Source organism: Cenococcum geophilum, assembly GCF_001692895.1.
Source record: "Cenococcum geophilum 1.58 unplaced genomic scaffold K441scaffold_30, whole genome shotgun sequence".
Classification (NCBI taxonomy): Eukaryota; Fungi; Ascomycota; class Dothideomycetes; order Gloniales; family Gloniaceae; genus Cenococcum; species Cenococcum geophilum.
The window spans coordinates 1,456,920-1,477,216 of NW_027137588.1; the positions used below are offsets into that span (position 1 = coordinate 1,456,920).

The window sequence follows — 20,297 nt, forward strand, 5'->3', positions numbered from 1 at the left end:
GTATATTATTATAAGGATGTTCTTATAGGTATAGCCATGTCGTTTATAGGGTAGTAGGTTAATAATAAAATCTATAGCAATATCTACCTATTGTTATATAAGTACTAGTAGAGGGTATAATAGTCCTTAGTACTTTATATTAAAGGCCTTAACGCGCTTATAACTATAGCAGGCGCCTATAAAGTGTTTAACTAAGTCTATTATTTTTAGCTAAAAGTAGTATTAGCTAAAAAGCTTATAGGTTCCTCCTCTACCTAGGTAGCCGCTTAATTAGAGGTTATAGGCTATTTAAATTAGTTGCCGTTATAAATTTTTTAAGTTAGGGATAAATAGGCGACCTCTATAATAGAGCCTATTCTCTTTTACTTCTAAGGCTGCTATATTAATCTAGCCTAAGCTTTAGAGGTTAGTCAGCGTGGTTAGTTGCCCGACGTCTGGATCGTTAAGGTTCAGACGGCCAGATTGGCCTCTTAATTAGAGCTGCCGGATTGGCCTGATTAATAAGGCCCGATTGCAAACGTCTACAGACGACGGACAGGGCAGCATAGCTTAGTTTTAAGCCTTTTTAGGCATAGTTTAGGGGGAATTTAGGGGGAAATAGTAAATGCACGGATCATGCACGGACCAAAAACAACGCGAACGCGTCCATCTACCCCTCTTTTACGCGTATCCAGGGGTACTAAGAGCTCTATCAGTCGGATCCAGTCCGGATTAAGACGGATAACTTTATGGACTGACTGGATTGGGCAGCTAAAATTTGGGCGATCAATCGGGTGACGGTTAGTCTACGGACTGGCCGCTTAATCGACCACTCTGAGGTTAGTAGGTAGCGTATAAGCGCTAGCAGTCCCTACGGTAATAAGTTAATATAGTAATGGGTTAATAGAGGTACTACATGCCGTAATAATAAGCTTATTAATTTTGGGAGGTAACTTTAGTTCTGTGGTATAAAGCTAAGGTATAGTTAACTCTATTATAGGTAGTATGCTTAGGGCTAAATTTCGTGCTTTTAGGATTATCTATTATTAGAACTAATTATAGGGCTATAATTATACCTAATATCTCCTTATTATAGATGTTACAGTTTAGTTCTAGTAGTATTATCTTCTAACTATAGTAGTTATACTATTAGATACTATGCGCCCTAGTGCCTTTATAGTAATATACTCCTAATATAAAGTTCAATACGTCTATTTTAACCACTATATCTAGTACTAGTTTGTAAATTTTAAGAATTAGATTTTAGAGCCTATTGTTCTCTTAAAACTTCTTCCGTTTCGATTAAGGTTACTTTAATAAACTATAGTAACAAAACTAATATAATTAATTAATTATTAGAATAACATTATATTATTATTTGAAAGTATATAATTGATAAGGATAGGGCAGCAGAAAAGTATTACTGCGTAGAGCTTGAAGACCACTCCCATCTCCTTCTACTTGTTTAGCAATGTTACATATACCGTAGCCGGCCATGTGATTAATGTAATCTTGATGTCGCATAAAAGCCATTTGAGATATTAAGACGCTTCAAAATAGCTGAAATTACTCTAGTAGTAGGATCTAAACTGTAATGGGCAATACTTATACAGGTACGACTTCTCAAACGAATACCAATTACGTAGCATTCTCCCCTTGTCTACTGCCTCCATGCGGAAGTATACAGGATATCTCTCTGCACCACGCTTGTCGCTCGCCCAGTCGATCCGTGCAAAGCAAGCGCATTGCAGAGTTATATCTCAGTCACCAAGGCGATTCAGCTCGTCCGGCCACTGCCGTCGCCTCCCACCCGACCCAACCGGACTGTCAGCACATGCTCTCCTTCGAACACCAGCTCTGGTTAGATCCAGCCATCTAAAATAGAGCGTCCCAAACCAAAATCACACTACAACCAAGTAAACAGACCAGGCCGGGCTAACTCTGGCCTCCAAGCTGCCTATGCAACGCCGCCTCATGGTGCTCCAACTCCTGAATCCTCTGCAGCCTCTCCCTCTGCGCCCTCACATTCGCCAGCTGTGCTAGCAAACCCTGCTGCTGCGCTCCGGTCCTATCAGAACTCTCCACAGCCATGGCTGGTTGACTGGCTGGCGATACAGAAATTAGCGCGCTATTGCTCTCCGAGCTCATTTCAGAGATGGAGCTAGGAGGCGGGTGTTGGGTTGTAGAAACGGGCAGGGGTAGTTCAGTTACTGTGGGCGGATACGTGGCATTCATTTCGTGATTCGAAATTAGGCCGGCCTTTTGGGTACTCAGTTCGGCGACGGGGCTGGAGTCGGCTTCTATGTTGGGATTGGGGACGGAGTACCCGCCCGGGGCTAGGTTGCTACCATCGGGTGACATCATATGTTGAGGAGGCATTGGTTGAGGCTGATACATCATGTTGTTCTGATACGGGTATTGGGCCATGTTTGAATTGTAGGGTTGAGGTGGCTGGTGGCTGTACTGTGGAGGTAGTTGGTGTTCCATTAGTGGCGGTGGTGGCGCTTGCTTTTTCTGATTTTTACGTCGCAGCCAGAGGAAGAGGGCTAAGAGCCCGATCACTGCTACGCCTAGAGGTACACCTACTCCAATGCCAACTTTGGAGCTTGTGGGCATGCCGCCGCTACTTGCGGTCGAGGTGGGTGTTGCGTCTGTACCAGTTACGGTCGCTCCAGGGCTGGCCGTGGTACTCGTCGGGTAAGTGCCGCTGAATCCGAATCCGGATGGTAGTGTTGATATCGACTGCCCAGACGATGTCGGCATGGTGAAGCCAGTGAGGCCTTGCGAGCTCAACAGCTTCAAGACCGCTCCATCCGTGGACGCCCAAACAACTACTATGGGCTTGGCATAAACGAATAATAGGAAGTCGGTTGCCGTGGTGAGACTGTATGAGGACGGTGTCGAGCTCGGCCATCCTGGCGTCAGTTGCCAAACGTTTGATATGCTCGTTGCGGTCTGTGAACATTCGCCCAAGAAGATGTCAATATCGGAGACCGAAAAGCCCCTATGGTTGGTTAGTACTGAATGGAGAGCATTTGCCGAGTGTAAGCCCTACGATGGACAGCAGACGTATTTGGTGACTGGTATGGTGTACGTTGTAGATCTATATTCCTCGCCGATTCCGTCTATTTGGGATGTATCTGAGAAAGCATCGAATGTTAAAAAAGGCCGAGTCGCGATCCGGTAGGCACTCACATGGGAATGCGTATGTATAGCCAAATGGGCAAACACCTGGAGAATATACGGCAGGCTGGAATACATCATCGCTTGCAGCAACTGATAGTGTGCTTGAGGGGTAACAACTAGGGATGCCACCCAAATCCCCATTCGGTTGTGATCCGACGAAATAGTTGGTATCGACAGCCGTCGTCGTTGCCAAGCAATTTGAAGGCGGAGTAAAGACAGTTGTTAAAGGTCCACGGTTCGGAGTGAAGACCAACCGTTTATCAAGCGGACCTGCCTGGTGAGCCATTGCAGCTACTCGACAAAATTCCTGGAGCAACTCAGAATTGCGAAGAACTGATTAACAGAACGCCAGGCCTAGTTTTATTATTCCGGGCCCCTGGGGAAGGGCATACAATCACGAGACGGATGGTACTCCATCTTCTATCAAATCTCAGGATCCGTATCAACGGAGCCGTTGATTCGAGGATGCTGTCTTGGCGGTCTGACGTTGAGCTTGAATGGGGGATCTACATCTAAATACGGGCTCGCGAGTCAGAAATAGACTGGGGTGACCAGGTGCTAATAGTCGCACGGTCCTGGCAAACAGGGGTTTGCAATTCTCGACACGGCAACTGATCTTCAAACACGAGGCTTTGGAGACAATGGATACGGCAACGCACAGTACTATGGTACGAGAATTCCGTTAAATTTTCCAAGGAAAATTTCCAAATTGCTGACTTACAGCCAGCAATTTGGTTCCTTGGGTAAATTTAACGGAATTCTCGCGCCTGCGGCGGGCTTTTGGCCTTCTAAACTTAGTCTGCCCTACTGCTACCCTGCTATTGCCTATTACTGCCCTCTACTCCTACTACTGCTCTACTACTGCCCTACTACTGCCCTACTACGAATTCACTAATTTACTAATTTACTCTTTTTATTACTATAAATATATCTTTAGTTCCTAATTTATAGCTACCTCTATTATTATTTATATACTAATTTCCTACTACTACTTTAGTTACTTAATTATTATTCTTACTTTTATTACTATTTATTATTACTCCTATTTACTATTACTACTATTTATACTATTATTATTGTTATTATTATTCTTTTCTCTATCTTTTATATTAATTATTACTACTATTTCTAATTTTATAGTTATTATTTATATACTACTACTACCTCTTATATTAATTATTAGTTTAGTTTATTAATTTTAATAGTACTTTTATTATTACTTTTATTACTATATTATTACTATTACTATTACCATTTTTATTACTATTTCTATTATTATTTTTAATCTATATTATTACTACTACCTCTATTATTATTTAATCTTTACCTTTATTACTATCGCTACTTTTACTTTACTTTACTATTTTTTATTATTACTTTAGTTATTGCTATACCTATTACTTTAAATACTACTCTTACTTTTATTTAAACCACTACTTCTACTTCTACTATTATTATTATACTACTTCCCCCGCTATTACTTTTATTACTACTTATATTAATTTTTAATATTTTTTTAACTTATTATTTATTACTTTTGCTTTTACTATTTCTAATTTAGTTACTCCTTTATTATTCCTTTCTTTATTACTGTCGGAATGTATATGTCAGAATATATGGACAGAGGTACGCGGTCGCGCGTCTCTGATTAGTCACCCTTATGGTGACTCATCAGCCCCCTACTTAGGCACTGCGATCCTTACGATCCTTTGCTTTCTACATCAATCAAGAATAACAACCATCATACTATCTACGAACCGTAGCTACGTGATATCCCCTTGTGTAACCAACAATTACTTTTATAACTATTTTTATTTCTATTATTATTTTCATCTTTTACATATTATATTAATAATTTTTAAATTTTCTAACTTTACTACTTTAGCTATAGCTTTTACTTTTATTTTTACACCTACTTTTATATTTATATTTATTTCTATTACCTTTAGCTATTAAATAAAAACTAAGTAGATAATTATATAGCTATAAGGTATATACGCTATATATATACCTAAAAAATACTTTTTTACCTTATACTTTAAACTCCTCCTTTTTCCTTAAGAATTTATCTATCTATATAATATACCCCATTATTCTATTATTAAGCTCCCTATTTATATTTTTACCTTATATTAGCCTATTACTTTTATTATTACTTTTATTACTACTTTATATAATATTACTTTTACTATTATAAAAAGCACCTTATATTATAGAGAATTATAAAGAATATTATATTTATAAAATATATTGTAAAGAATAGATTTTAAAATATAGATTTAAAAAAAGTTATAAAAGATGCTTATAAATAGACTGTTAACAAACAGACTGTTAATAAATAGACTGTTAATAAACTTATTATAAAGACTATTATAAACGCTATTATAAAAGCTATTAATATTATTATTAATTCTATTTATTGCCCGATTCGGTCCCTTTTCAGGTTCATGCAGGCTACTACCTATCTATATAGGAAAAAATCCCCTTAAGAGGGAAAAACCTAAGTATTTCCTTGCCGCTAGTAATACGCGTTCCGCCTTCGCCTAGCTAGTATATCTTTATATCTTTTATCTGCCTTATATACCATACTTCCTAGGTATATTAGAAGATCTAGGGGGAGGGAGTAGTAGGAGGGTCTAGCGATTCGCTAGTATGCCGCCTATGGCTAGGCGGGGGGTAACCAGTCTCTAAGGGGCTGGAGAGGGGCGTGTCCTATAGTGTCCTCCTGTTAGATCTTATATGCAGTTTAGAACTGCTAGAGGACTCCTTATCTTATAAGCCATTTTGCTGCTACTTATAGGCCTCTACTTATAGAGAGCATCCAGTTAATATCGTTTGTGCCTACGCTGGCGAGTAGCTGGTCCCTTGCTAAGCGGTAGCTGCAAAATAGTAGTATATGGCGTACTGTCTAAGCGGGCCATCCGCATGTGCACTAAGGTATAGTACTTAGAACATAGACGCCCGCGAGCCATGCGTTTAGGCCTAGGACCTCCATCCGTAATAGGAAGGCGGCTATAGACTCCACTTTCGTTAGTCCTTTATATAGGGGGAGAGTTAGTGTTAATTATAGGGTATTCCATATGGTTGCGTCTTATATTTCCGCTACTTCCTTCTATCGTTACTTCCATTTAAGATCTACCTATCTTGCGATTAGTGTAGTAGATCTCCACTTATATTAGTGGCCTTCTATCCTCTATTGCCGTTATAGCGCTCTACTAGTATGGCGTCAGGTCTCTGCCTAGTAGGCTAGTAGTTCCCGCGTTTCCTTTTCTCTCTTTACTACTTACAGGTAGAGGGCTTCCTGGCTAGTATACTTGGGCGTATCTCCCCTTTAAGGAGCCCTCGCTCTTTATATATATCTCGTTTCTTATATACGTTTTAGTATTTAGCGAATTTTTTCTTCTACTAGGTGGCCTTATACTGTAACTACTCTCTATATTACAGTTATGTTAATATATACGTCTAGTAGTAGAACTACCGCTTCACGTTTAAGTGCGGCGCGTGGTGTTCTCCTATATACCCCTATAGTTCTACACAGGCACTTATTTTATAGCTTGGCTAATAGCGCCAGGGCGCTCTTTACTTGTACCTTGCCGCTTAGTCCTAAGCCCCAGACCTAGGAGCCGTATAGCATTATTAGCCTTACGACTGCTGTATATAGTAGGCGTGTAAGTCTAAATAAGGGTCCCTATGTTAAGGCAGTAATTCGTAATGCTACCAAGAATGCAGCTACTCCCCTATAAGTCGCCTGTGCGATATACTCGTTCTAGTTTAGTTTAGAGTCTACCCAGACCCCTAGGATCTTAAGGGTGGCTTCTAGTTTTGCTTCGCAGCCCTAGATATTTACTATTAAGGCTAAATCGCTACTTGCCCTTTTTTTCCTTATAAAGTAGATAAGCTAGTATTTATCTAATGCGAATTTAGCGCCGTATTGTTTTGCCTATATAATGCACCTATTATACGCCTGGTTTAGCCTAGTACAGTTTTTTACTACTATATTTCCCTATATAATTAGGTTTATATTGTTAACAAATCCAAGGGCTATCGTATCCTTGCTATTATTAAATGTCTCTAGTAGTTTAGATATAAAGAAGAGGAATAGGATTAGTAAGAGGGGTGATCCCTATGGGATGCCTATAGGTATTAGTATTAATTCACTTTCATATCCCTTAATTATAATTTTTATAGTACGCCTTGTTAGGAAGGTATAGAAGAACTTAATTATCTAGTCTAGTAGGCCCTTATTTCTTAGGATCTATAGGAGTCTCTTATATAATACGTTATTAAAGGCTCTGCTTAGGTCTAGGCTTAGCATAAATACGGTACATCCTAGGTAAGCTTGCCATACCGCTTAGACGCTAGAGGTAATTAGGGAGAGGGCTAAGAGGGTCAATCGTTTCTTTCTTGCGCCTATTTGTATCCATAGTAGTAGCTCCTATACTTCTACCACTTCTTATATACGTTCTATAACTATCTTTTCTAGGAGCTTTTCTAGGGTATTTTTTAGGGCGATCGGGCAGTAGCTTCCCAGAAGGGAATAGTCTTTTTTCTTTGCCTTTCGTAAGATAACCGTGGTTATTACTTTAAAGCCTTCGGGTAGTTCGCCTCCCTAGAGACAGGCGGTTACAGCATCAGCAAATAGTATTACTATCGCTTCTACTACAGCCTTAATTGCCTTATTTAGGATCTTATCTAGCCCTAGCACTTTACCAGTAAGGAGCTTTTATATAGCGTCCTTTATTTCTTTTACTAATATTATATAACTTATTTCAATAGGTACGGGAAGGGATTAGCTGCTAATATCCTATAGGTCCGCTTAGCCTGCGCCAGGGAAGAACCTTTCTGCTAGTATTTTAATTTTTTCCTTATTATTATTCGTGTACTGGTCCTGTTCTGACCAGCGTAGTACGGGTAGGTGGGGGTCCCCTGGCGTCTCTTTAGCAGCTTGTCTACTCCACTTTAATATATGCCATAGTCCCTTATTATATAGTTTAGTAGGGTCTAAGGTAATTTCTTTAAGGAATCGGCGCCAGTTATTTCTACCCTCTTTCCAAATTATCTTCTTAAGCCTATTTTTAAGGGCCTTAAAGCTCTATTAGTGGTAAGCTTCGCCTATTGCGCTATACTATTACCTCGCCCTTTTGGCGCCCGTAAGTAGCTAGGCCGCCTCTGGCGACTATTCGCGGCAGGCGTGTTTGCTAGGTTGGGCCTTTAGGCAGTATTCTTCTAGGCAGTTGCTTATAATTCTCTAAATATCCTCTAGCGATGCTTAAGGTATAGCTGCTAGCCTATTGGTGATTTCCTAAGTATACTTTTCCTAGTTAAGTTTCTTAGTGGCGTATTTCTAGCGGGTTCGCTACGCTAGTGCGGTAACGTTAAGCGCTATCCGTATAGGTATATGGTCTGCAGTAATTGCCTATATATCTTCTAGTCCGCAAAACTCTAGTCAGTCTATAAGTGTGTCTTTAATAAATATAAGATCAATTATACTCTCTTAGGTCCCTCTTTTTTAGGTAGGTTCACCAGTTAGGATAGTAAGTGTAAGGCCCCGCGTTTCTAGCTCATTTAGTAGATAGGTCGCCTATGCTTTAACTATAGCTTACTACCCTCCCTATGATATATGGTGTGCATTAAAGTCCCCTAAGACAATTACCTCGCCTTCCGCTGTGTTAATTGTCTGTTAAAGTAGTCCCTATATAGCAATTTAGGGTTTATTATCGCTTAGGTTATAGACGTTAATAATACTAATTTAGCCTTAATTAGTAGCTAATTATAGCTTATTAATATTAGGGCTAATATTATAGTAGCTCCATGCCTATATATTAATGCGTTAACTAACTAGGAAGCACGTATAGGTAGCTAGGTTTGGTTCATATAGGAGGTAGTATCCTTTTAGTTAGTATATTTTGCGTATTTACTTATTATATACCAGTTCTTATAGAGCTATTATCTGGTACTCTTCTAGGTCTAGGCTGTTAAATAGTAGCCGTATTACTTTATAGTTTAAATATCCGCAGTTATATTATACTATTATTAATCTATTTATAGTATTAGTTGGTCTAGTAACTTATAGGTATCTTCCGTTCTCCTCTAGGGCGTCTTAGCTAGGGCTATTACAATTAGGATTCTTTACTAGGATGGGTCTCTAAAGGTATTAGTGCTGCCTTATAGGCGTCCTACGCTCCGCTTTGCAGCTAGTTAGGTAGAGAGTGCTCCTATTAGGGTGGGTACCCTAAATCTCTTTCTTTATGCAACTATCTACCCGCCATTACCTATTATACTTAGCTCTTTCTCCTTATATGCGTTTCCCCGTACTATAGCTATAGCCTAGTATAATTTAGCTTACCTTTTCCTAGTAGCTTCTAGGTATACCTAGAAGGTCTTATAGGCCGTCTTCTGCTATACTTTGTATTCTTTACCGCAGTTTACGTATCTAACTCCCTTAACCTTAGGGCAGTCTTTCGTCTCATATATATCGGCGTATAGCCCACACCTTCCCTGTCTCCCGCATGCGCTCTAGGTATAGCCCCACTGCTAGCATTTAAAGCATTAGCGTATTTAGACTACGCGGTAGTATAACCGGGCTTTATACCAGAGGCTGTCTATAACTATTCCTTTACATACAACTGCCGCCTACATTTCCTAGGTCGGTAGATTAATAATTAAGGTGCTACGTGTTTTAACCTTTTAGAACCCTAGTAATACGCCTATATATATAGTGCGTACTTTATAGAGCCATGCGACTTTAGATATTATAATTCCTGGGACTAATTTCTTAGTGGCCTCTGTAATCCTTTAGATAAGTTATAAGTTTATGGCGCCTTATCCGCTTTCTACTTATATATTAATGGGTACTCCAAGTACTTTAACTGGGTAGTCCTGGCGGAGTATCTTATACTTAGGGGTGTCTCCCTAGGTTATAGCCTAGTCCTTTGCCTATTGGTTCAGGAGCATAACCTCTATATCGCCGCTGTATAGGACCTTTACTGCCACTGCCTTTAGTATATATATCCTAATTACTATAAGAATCTATTCTAGCTCTACTGCTGCTGCTTCTAGCGTTTGGACCCTAACTATGGACCTTACGGGTACTACGCTAGGGAGGCGCTAGGGAGGCACTGGTCGGGCGCTAGCGGCGATGTTAGCTTATAAGGGCTTTATTATATACGTTGTTAGTATTCCCTATAGTTTTATAGCGTCCTTAATACACCTAAGCCTATCCTCTACCGCGTTCTAGTTCCTATTATGCCTTATCCATAGTTCCTAAGCGATATATCTAGCCTATTAAGCCGCACGCGCTACCCCTACGCGTAGGTATTCGTCTTCTCCCTTCCCTAGGTCTTCCTCAATGTCTTTTAGGATATCCACGAGTTTCTACCATTTCTGGTCGTTGTCCTTTAGTTATTATGGTTGGGTCGCCCCTTATTAGGTTTATTATAGTGTCGCGTTTTTTTACGTTTCGACCCACCTTTAAGTCTACTGCGACCCTCCTAGGTCGCGCAGGCTTTCCGGCTATAGTGCGTGCATTGATTCTAGGGCATATTATGCCGTAGATTTAATTAGGAGTAATTATATCTTTATTAGATAAGTAATAGGCGTGTTCTACTGCTGTAGCGGCCTCTTAAAAGCTATTAATATTTCTATATATATTTTATAAAGTAGAAATAAGAATAATATATAATAAACATAGAGCTTTAACTACTATTGTTTATATAAGTAGAGGTTATAAATAGTATTACGCGTAAAGCGTATGCGGCAAGGGCTGTATAGCGTAGCGTAGGTTACCTAACCACCTATAGCCCAATAGATAGTCCGACCTCAGCCCCCCCTATTTAGGCACCGCGATCCTTATAATCCTCTGCGAAGAGAGAGAAGAAATTAATTAAAACCAAAAACCCCCCTACCGTGGTTCCAACACTGATCAGTGCTATATAAATCAGCAAGGTATAACGAAGAGAGGCACTATCTAATTCTCTAGACCTCTCGTCAAAGGCTAAAAATTAAGCTATTGCTTGCTAAGCCTAAAGGCCAGTTTATAAGGTTCCTCGCGCTTCTAACCTACGTCCATTACGCCTTTAGAACGATTAGTTTATAGTTATTTCCACGCTTCTAGTCCAACTGTCAAATTAACTGCGGAACTAAAAGATAGCTACCTCCGCGATGAATACCGAAAAATCTACCTCCGTAATAGACACCGAAAAATCTACCTCCGCAATAGATACCGAAAAATAGGAGACTGGAATTAACGCGACCATAACCAATATTAAGGAAGTCAAAGCATTCGTTAATTGGCGTTTATCGATATATAAGGAGAATAGATGGAAGGGATTCGACTTATAGGAGAGCTTTATCGACGACTTTAAGTCATTTACAAGGGATATACTTAATGACCTTGGCAAGGATCGATTAAAAAAGATCAGGGATTACCTCTGTGAAAATGGCGTATATATACGGAAGGAGGCAAGGAAGTTAATTGCAGACGGCCTTTTAGGAGCTATTCACGAACCAACTCCCTCAAAATGGCCTACTGACGACCCTACTAACAACCCTACTAACGACCCTACTAATGACCCTACCGACGGCCCTACCGACGACCCTATCGACGACCCTACCCTAGCTCTACCATCACTATCGACTGCCCCCGTTTAAATTATTCAGCCAACCCCAGCAACTACCCCCCCGACTTTAGCACGAATTACCTAAGCTATAGACCAGCTTGCCTTATAAGGAAGCTTCGGAAGAGAGATTACTAACTTAGCTAAGCTCTATACAGACGAAGCTAAATACTCTAGCAAACAAGATAACTTTAATTTTAAGTTTAAGATCTTCCAAAACTACTGCCTTTAAGCCGGCGTCCCTAAGCAAGCGTACATCATTGCTATTCCTACTATACTTCGCGGCCTTGCTCTTAAATACTACTTCACCTACCTTAAAGACCTTAACCTTCTTGAGAATGTATGCATAGGCCTTAAATTATACTTTAAAGGCGACGAATATAAACGCGATATCCTATTAAAGTGGAATGCAATTACGCTTAAATAAGTTACTACTTAAAAAGGACTTGATACAGGCCAAGTATTTTAGATATTAATTAACGAGATATGGTAGCTATAATATAGGTTAGCAAAGGACCTCTAAAATAACACGATATTCTATAATAAGCTCCTTACTGCGTATTAAGACGTACCAGCCTATAAACTAGCCTGCTTTTGACCCGCTACTACCCTTACTAGCCTTATTAGCGACATTAAGTCCTTAATTGCAATATATGGTAAACAAGAACCAGAGATTAAATCATTCTATACTAACCGACGATACCGCTCCTCTAACTAAAGATATTACCCCCCTAATTGTTAATACCGCAATAAGGGCAAAAAGTGCTTTGTATATAGTAAATCTAAATATTGGTCTATAAACTATATAAAGGAAGAAAGGAACTAAAGAATACGTTAATATATCTCCGATTTTAAAGGCAGCAACGGCAATACTAACGACGACGATAATAACTAAGGGGATACCTTTAGAGCTTCTAACTTCTACCTTAATATAGAACCCTGTTCTAGCTATTACAGCGACCCTAAGGTAGAGGCGTTTTGGACTAAGTTTATAAAGGGAGAGGGATAGAGATTATAGACACCTTAGTAACACCTTATACGCGCCTACCTGTTTCTACCGCAATATCCGAATATTTACGATATCCGCAATATCCGCAATATCCATAACGATATCCGCAATGTCTGCAATATCCGCAATATTCACAATACCCGAAATATCTGCGATTACTGCCCTAAGTACCTGTTAACGTATATACTTCTCCTTTATACTTTTTTTACCTTCTTTCCTTTTTGTAAATATTGCCAGTGTTTATATAAGTAGAGGTTGTAAATAGTGTTACGCGCAGAGCGTATGCGGCAGGGGCTGTATAGCGTAGCGTAGGTTACCTAACCACCTACGGCCCGATAGATAGTCCGACCTCAGCCCCCCCTATTTAGGCACCGCGATCCTTACGATCCTCTACGAAGAGAGAGAAGAAATTAATTGAAACCAAAAACCCCCCTACCGTGGTTCCAACAACTATATTACTATTACTACTACTTTTACTAATTATACTACTACTCCTACTACTCTATTTCCCGCTTCTACTAATACTCTAGCTGCTATTTAAGCTGTAAGTAACCGTCTTAGCCGTTATTATTCTAGTAGCTACTACCCTATTCCTTCTCCTCCTTCTCCTCTTTTTCCTACTACTACCCGTTCTATAACTCTAGATATTACTACTATAGTAGCGTAAAGAGGTTTGTAGCTGCCAAGGAGGCTACTATAAAGACAGCTGCAGAGATTAGTACTGCGGAGACTGCTATAGAGACTACTGCGGAGACAGCGGAGGAAGCTATAGCGGAGGAAGCTACTGCGGAGATTGCTACTGCGGAGATTTCTGCGGAGACTGCTACGGAGGCCGTTATAAAGGGGAGATCTATAGAGCAGTAGTAGCAATAGGTTGTGTACGCAATACGCGGTAGGTATATACGCGAAAGTTTGGTGTTCTGCACGTGACAGTATCTAGATAGGGAAGAGCTCCGTACACGGCTCCCCCTAAGCTAGTTGTAGAGCCATTTATAGAGCCGTTGTAGAGCCGTCGTAGAGCTGTCGTAGCGCCGTTGCAGAACCGTTCGTAGGGTCGTTTATAGGGTCGTTTGTAGGGTCGTTTATAGGGTCGTTCGTAGGGTCGTTTATAGGGTCGTTCGTAGAGCCGTTCTAGAGCCATTACGGGGCCATCGTAGGGCCGTTCGTAGAGCCGTTCGTAGAGCCGTTCGTAGAGATAATGCAAAACCGTTCATACAGACGATTGTATGGGCGACTATATGGGCGATGGTAGAGCCGTCATAGAGATAATGCAGAGCCGTTTATACAGACGATTGTACGTGCGACTGTATAGGCAATAGTAGAGCCGTCATAGAGCCGTCGTAGAGCCGATCGTAGATAATGCAGAGCCGTTTGTACGGACGATTGTATGGGCGACTGTATGGGCCATAGTAGAGTTGTTTGTAGAGTTGTTCGTAGAGCTATTTGTAGAACCGTTATAGAGCCGTCGTAAAGCCGTTGCGGGGCCGTGGTAGGGCCGTTCGTAGAGACGATGCAGGGCCGCTCGTAGGGACGATGCAGGGCCGTTCGTAGGGCCGTTCGTAGGGCCGTTTGTAGGGCCGTTCGTAGAAACGACGCAGAGCCGTTCGTATGGATGACGCAGAGCCGTTCGTAGAGACGACGTAAAACCGTTTATGCAGACGATGCAGAGCCGTCGTAGAGCCGTTGCGGGGCCGTCGTAGGGCCGTTCGTAGAGACGATGCAGGGCCGTTTGTAGGGACGATGCAGAGCCGTTCGTAGAGACGATGCAGAGCCGTTCGTGGAGACGATGCAGAGCCGTCCGTGGAGACGATGCAGAGCCGTCCGTAGGGTCATTCGTAGAGCCGTTGTAGAGCCGTTCGAAAGGACGATGCAGAGCCGTTCGTAGAGACGTCTGTAGGGCGTCCGTAGAGACCATTATAAGACTTCCTAGTATATTAGTGCTGCATGTTAGTAGAGCTTTGGGGCTCTAGATAGGCTTTACGTAGAGCTTCGTGCAGAGCTTTTACGGAGTATCGTGTAGAGTTTTTACGGAGCTTCGTGCAGAGCTTTTGCAGAGCTCCGTGCAGAGCTCCGTGCGTAAAATTCTTTCCGTAGAGCAGACTTGCGGCTGACAGAATATCCTGTCAAACCTGTCAAACAAACAGGGTGTCAGCTGACAGGGCTGTCTGTCAGACAGCTGTCGTAACAGGGCTTGGCAATCTAAAATTTTCTAATATAGATTTCCCTGTCGTACGACCTTATTAATATGGCCTACCCTGGTGAAATTCTATCTGATAATCTTTACAGTAATAACTCCTTTAAAAGTAATATACCTTCTACTCTTTTAAGCCCTATTGAAGCCGATGCTGATATAGGCTTAACCTTAACACGCCAAATGACCATATTCTCCAGATCCCACTCCTTAATCCATAAATATACTCGTATAATAACGGCAGAAGAAAAGAAGCGAACGAAGAAGAATTATTTCTGTAAATATTGCTCTCCTAAAGATCTAAAAGGACATTACGCCTTAACGCAAGGACTATAACTTTATCTTAAGAAATATAAAGTTTAATAAAGTCTAAAGGAGAATAATCCATATATAACAATAAAAGATAAGGTAGAAAGCTCTATTTAACAACTATACGAAAGACTTCTAGTAAAGGGAGAAATATAAGGTCTTAAGGGCGAGGTTCTAAAACGTATAGTATAGAAAAATACTATAAAATAAGCACTTTTAGATCTGTCTGAATAAGGTTCTGTAATATAGTAGACACGGTTGCTTATAACCAATTGGGTTTACCACGTGAGCTAAGCGAGCTCAGGAGATCCACCAAATTCCACCTGTAGAAGTAGAAAGAAAGAGAAGAAATCGAATGAAACCAAAAACCCCCCCCCCACCGTGACCCGAACAAGATCTTATTATCATATGACGGCTTTTATTCTTATATGTGGAATAGAAGGAGTTTTATTGCTTTTATTAAAGCATTAAATTAAGAAGCACCTTTATTTATCCCTGAATATTATTTAACAATATTAGACTGGATCTCTAAGTACTTTATTAAGAGTTAGGATATCGTATAAAGAGCGCTTTAATCTATAAAGATAAATATCTACCTTACCGTTGATATCTGGACCTGTCCTAATTATTCTCTTCTCCTTAGAATCTGTGCTAGCTTTTTTAATATCTAAGATAAATACCGAAATATCTTAATTGCCCTTTATACGGTATATAGTTAAAATAGTGCAGATTAATAAAAGGCACTTTGTCCTATCCTTATTAAGTATAGAATTATAGCAAAGATTGGAGCTCTTATTAGCGATAATGCCGGATTAAATGACGTTCTTTGTTATATGATAGGCCAATGGCTTAGGCTTAAATATAAAATTACCTAGAACGCAATATCTTAAAGAATTCGCTGCTAGGGGTATATTATTAATCTTATTGTCTAGGCCTTCCTATTTAAATTAAAGAAGGATAAGAAGCTTATAGAGTTATATAATAAAGAGGATTAGGAAGAAAAAGAGGATAAGGAAGAGCCCGTATAACTAGTACCGTAGCTAGCAATAGTAAAAGATAAGAGGAAAAAGAAGGGTGAAGAACTAGAGCCATTATCAGCCGAAAGAGGTAAGAATATTTAAGATATTATGGGCCCTATGGGAAAGCTCTATAACCTTGTTATACATATTCGCAAATTAGCTAACCATACAACATGGTTTAAAGAACGTGCACTTAAGATTATTCCTCTTAATAATCGTATAAGATGGAATAGTTGGTATAATATATTAAGTGTAGCTCTAGAGGATAGAGTGAAGGCTAGGCTTTAACTCTATGTAGAATATTACCAGGATAGTATCTTGAAAGAGGATATCCTTATAATAAGTGAATGGGTACATCTTCGTACGATTCGTGACTTCCTTTAGTCTTTTTATAAAGCAACTCTATTTCTTTAGGGAGATTATGCAATATTAGAAAGGGTTTTAGAATTAATTAATATTTTTAAAGATCTAATATAAGACGCATTAGTATGTTATACGATACTCTTAACGTTTCTTTAGCTAATTTTTTCCTACTAGGTAATAGCCACTAAGGCTAAGGATAAGTTTATAGCACTTTAATTCTAATATGCTTAGGAAAAGCTTATAAAGTACGTTAAGAAGCTAGACAATTCTCCGTACTATCTAGCGGCACAAATTCTTAACCCATAATGTTGTACGGCTTTTCTTAAAGATAAGAATAACCATATTACAATTAAAGGAGAGAAACAGCTCTACACCGTATAAAAGCTTTAGAAGAGATTCCGTAATAAGGCACTACTTTTAACTATACCGTATAAGTCTAAAAGTACTAGCAAATCTACTCTCTAACCGGAAGAAAATCTCTCTACCTTCTATAAGGCTCGTTAGCTAGATATTCTAAAGTATACTCGTCTATAGAGCTAGGATAAGTTTAATAATTATATTAGTGAGAACCTAATTATGCTAGATAGTAAAATAACAGCTATTTAATAGTGGAGTTAGCAGTGTAAGAGATATAAACGACTCTTATAGCTTATAATTAAAGTTCTCTTTATACCTGGAATAAGTAATAAACCAGAGAGAGTATTTTTAGGCTCTTGACGTAGAGTTTTATAGGATCGTACGAAAATAAATATACGAATGCTTAAGGCGATAGAATGCTTAAAGGACTGGACTAATTAAGGAATTCTGAGTATCCCTTTATAGTTTCTTTATCGTATAGTAGCTGGTAGAGGGTTTTAAGATAATAATAAATTAAAATTTCCATTTATAGCTTAGGCTGTTAGACCCTGTTCTAATAATATCTTAATACTGTCAGCTAATAGGCTGGCTGTTTAATAGGGCTGTTAAGCCTATTACCCGTAAGTCTGCCGTAGAGCTTTAAACCTTTATATTAGTATAATATTATTTAGCCTTAAGATATACAGACAAAAGTAGTGTTATTTTAAAGCGTTTTATAAGCTCTATAAATCTATACTAATAGAAATTTTATTTAGGTAATATTAGGGGGTATATCGCAGATGCAGAAGGGCTAGTTATAAGGTCGCGATTTAATAGGGTAACACGTGAAAAATTAGGTAACCCGAACGAATTTCAACCAATTAGACACTTAGGTTTAACCCAAACTTAGTATAGCGTAGACGAGAATTCCGTTAAATTTTCTAAGGAAAATTTCTAAATTGCTGACTTATAGCTAGCAATTTGGTTCCTTGGGGAAATTTAACGGAATTCTCGCGCCTACGGCGGGCTTTTGTCCTTCTAAACTCAGTCTGCCTTACTGCTGCCCTGCTACTGCCCTCTACTGCCTATTACTGCCCTTTACTACCCCCTACTGCCCTTTACTGCCTAATACTACCCACTACCACTATTATACTATTTTTATTATTACCCTTACTACCTTTACTACTCCCCTTTTAAATACTAAAATAACTTCTTTTTTATTACTCCTAATATATCTTTATTTCCTAATTTATAGCTATATTTATTACTACTTATATACTATATTTTACTAATACTTTAGTTACTAATTTATTATTATTATTATTTTTATTACTACTATTTTTATATTATTATAATTATTATATTAGTTTATTAATTTTAATACCATATTATAACTATTTTTATAACTATTTTTATCTTTATTCTTACCTTTATTTCTATTTATAGTACTATTATTATATTAATTCCCTTTTAATTTACTAACTTTACTACTTAAGATATAGCTATAACTTTTATTTTTACTTTTATTCTAATTTTATATAGTACTACATCGGGAAAATATTCGCAGGATGAGATTCAAGTAGACTTTGGTTTTCGCGTTTCGCGTAATTGACATGCAATTTAACCAACTCGACACGCAATTAACCAACTTGACACGTAATTGACCAACTTGACACATCTAAAAGTCAAATAACACGCAGTTGACCAACTTGACAACTTTAAAAGTTAAATAACACGTAGTTAACCTACTTAATAGCTAACTGTATATTCCTTNACANGCAATTAACCTACTTAACATATTTAAAAGTTAAATAATATGCAGTTAACCTACTTAACAACTTTAAAAGCTAACTGTATATTCCTTGACACTCCTTAAACCACTCTAAAAGGTCCAAACAGCCTGCCTCCGGAGCATAACAGGCGGGTATAAGCGAACGGCCACAGTACTTCTTGAGAAGGAAGCCAATATTCCCCCCCTACAACTATATATTAAAGCCGCTGCAATATAAAGGGCGCAAAATAAACGTAACTCTAATGTCACAAAGTATATTAAGACACGCCTAAATAAACTATGGAGGGACCCTAGGGCACCCCGCAGGAGAATAAACCAATAACCCTAAAGTAGGGAAGATATATTAGAGAAGCAGGTAAAGAAAGCAGAAGAAGAATAGTGCTGCTTTAGGGCCCAGGCCCATATAAAGGAGGAAGGGAGACGCGTAAGAGGCCAGTAAAGACAACAGTAAGAAAGAGAAAGGAGCCAAAGTAGAGCATGGAAGAAGGCCGGGAAACCATCTACTGTAATGCAATACTGGTTGGACCAACGCTAGAGAGGCGTATAGGAGTCGAAGGTTTAGAGGCTAACTTAGGCAAGAGAAACCTAAGCCATAGCATAGTTAACGCCATAGGGGGTAAATACTTAAGGGCTCCGTAAAGGCCTAATAAAGGTAGAAAATATAATGGCAACACTTATAAGAACAGGAGTAATAGGACTAAAAGATTGGCTCTACTGGGTGGGTGTCCTAGTAGGTAGCCCGAGATACGAATGTGGCTGGCCAAGATAGACACCAAAACACGTAATACTGTTATGCCCCTTACGCACCAACCAAGAGGTAATGCTCTTAGTAGCTGGCATAGAGAACTATAATACACTGCTCTTAACATAAAAAGGTCTTAAGGCGGTCACCTAGTGGCTTATTAGCTAAAGTGTGCTAAATCAGTTCTAGGTTATAAAGGAAATGGTAATAGAAGGTAAAGGGGCGAGCAGCAGGCGCCCCCTGATGACTCTACAGTGGTAGAGTAAAGTGTGTGATACTAGCGCGTCCGTAGGCTTGTTACGGCAGCAGTGGTTCCTAAGGAGGTTAAAAAGTAAGGTAGTAGAGCACCACAGGCGACTCATAGGCGACTTACAGGCGCTAAGTTGTTAAGTCCTAAAAGGCGGGGAGATGGATTACGGGGTTTTCTCATTTTCTTAAATAGAGTTTTCTCCCCACATGTAAATAAGGAGTAGTCCGCGTGGGCCCAACAGGGATCCGTATCGGACGTTAAGCAATGAATTATTATTATTATTATATTCCTTGACATGCAATTAAGGTAAAGTTATATGCTAATTACGCAAATGAATTTTTACACAGTTTTATTACTTAGAGACTCTGCATAAGGCTCTACACAAGGCTCTACACGAAGCTCTACACGAAGCTCTACACGAAGCTCTACGTACAGAGGCTCTGCACGAGGCTCTGCGCGAAGCTCTGCCTACGGAGGCTCTGCACGAGGCTCTGCGCGAAGCTCTG

General features: G+C 39.4%; 3 protein-coding genes across 3 annotated transcripts; 1 reads left to right on the forward strand and 2 right to left on the reverse strand.

The window, feature by feature from the left end:
* Positions 1-600: 600 nt before the first annotated feature.
* On the forward strand, positions 601-809 carry K441DRAFT_662519 (uncharacterized protein). The gene has a single exon (XM_067649053.1). It carries the CDS (start codon positions 616-618, stop codon positions 775-777), a length of 162 nt encoding a protein of 53 aa, XP_067502361.1. The 5' UTR covers positions 601-615; the 3' UTR covers positions 778-809.
* A 673-nt stretch (positions 810-1,482) lies between these two features.
* On the reverse strand, positions 1,483-3,474 carry K441DRAFT_697584 (uncharacterized protein). The gene is made up of 3 exons (XM_067652992.1): positions 3,175-3,474; positions 3,035-3,119; positions 1,483-2,983 (listed from the first exon to the last, which is right to left on the reverse strand). The coding sequence occupies exons 1-3, from the start codon at positions 3,449-3,451 to the stop codon at positions 1,915-1,917; spliced, it is 1,431 nt and encodes a 476-aa protein (XP_067502362.1). The 5' UTR covers positions 3,452-3,474; the 3' UTR covers positions 1,483-1,914.
* Positions 3,475-13,989: 10,515 nt separating this feature from the next.
* K441DRAFT_172391 (uncharacterized protein) lies at positions 13,990-14,853 on the reverse strand. Its single transcript, XM_067640324.1, has 2 exons — positions 14,532-14,853; positions 13,990-14,290 (listed from the first exon to the last, which is right to left on the reverse strand). Exons 1-2 carry the CDS (start codon positions 14,702-14,704, stop codon positions 14,047-14,049), a joined length of 417 nt encoding a protein of 138 aa, XP_067502363.1. The 5' UTR covers positions 14,705-14,853; the 3' UTR covers positions 13,990-14,046.
* Positions 14,854-20,297: the final 5,444 nt, after the last annotated feature.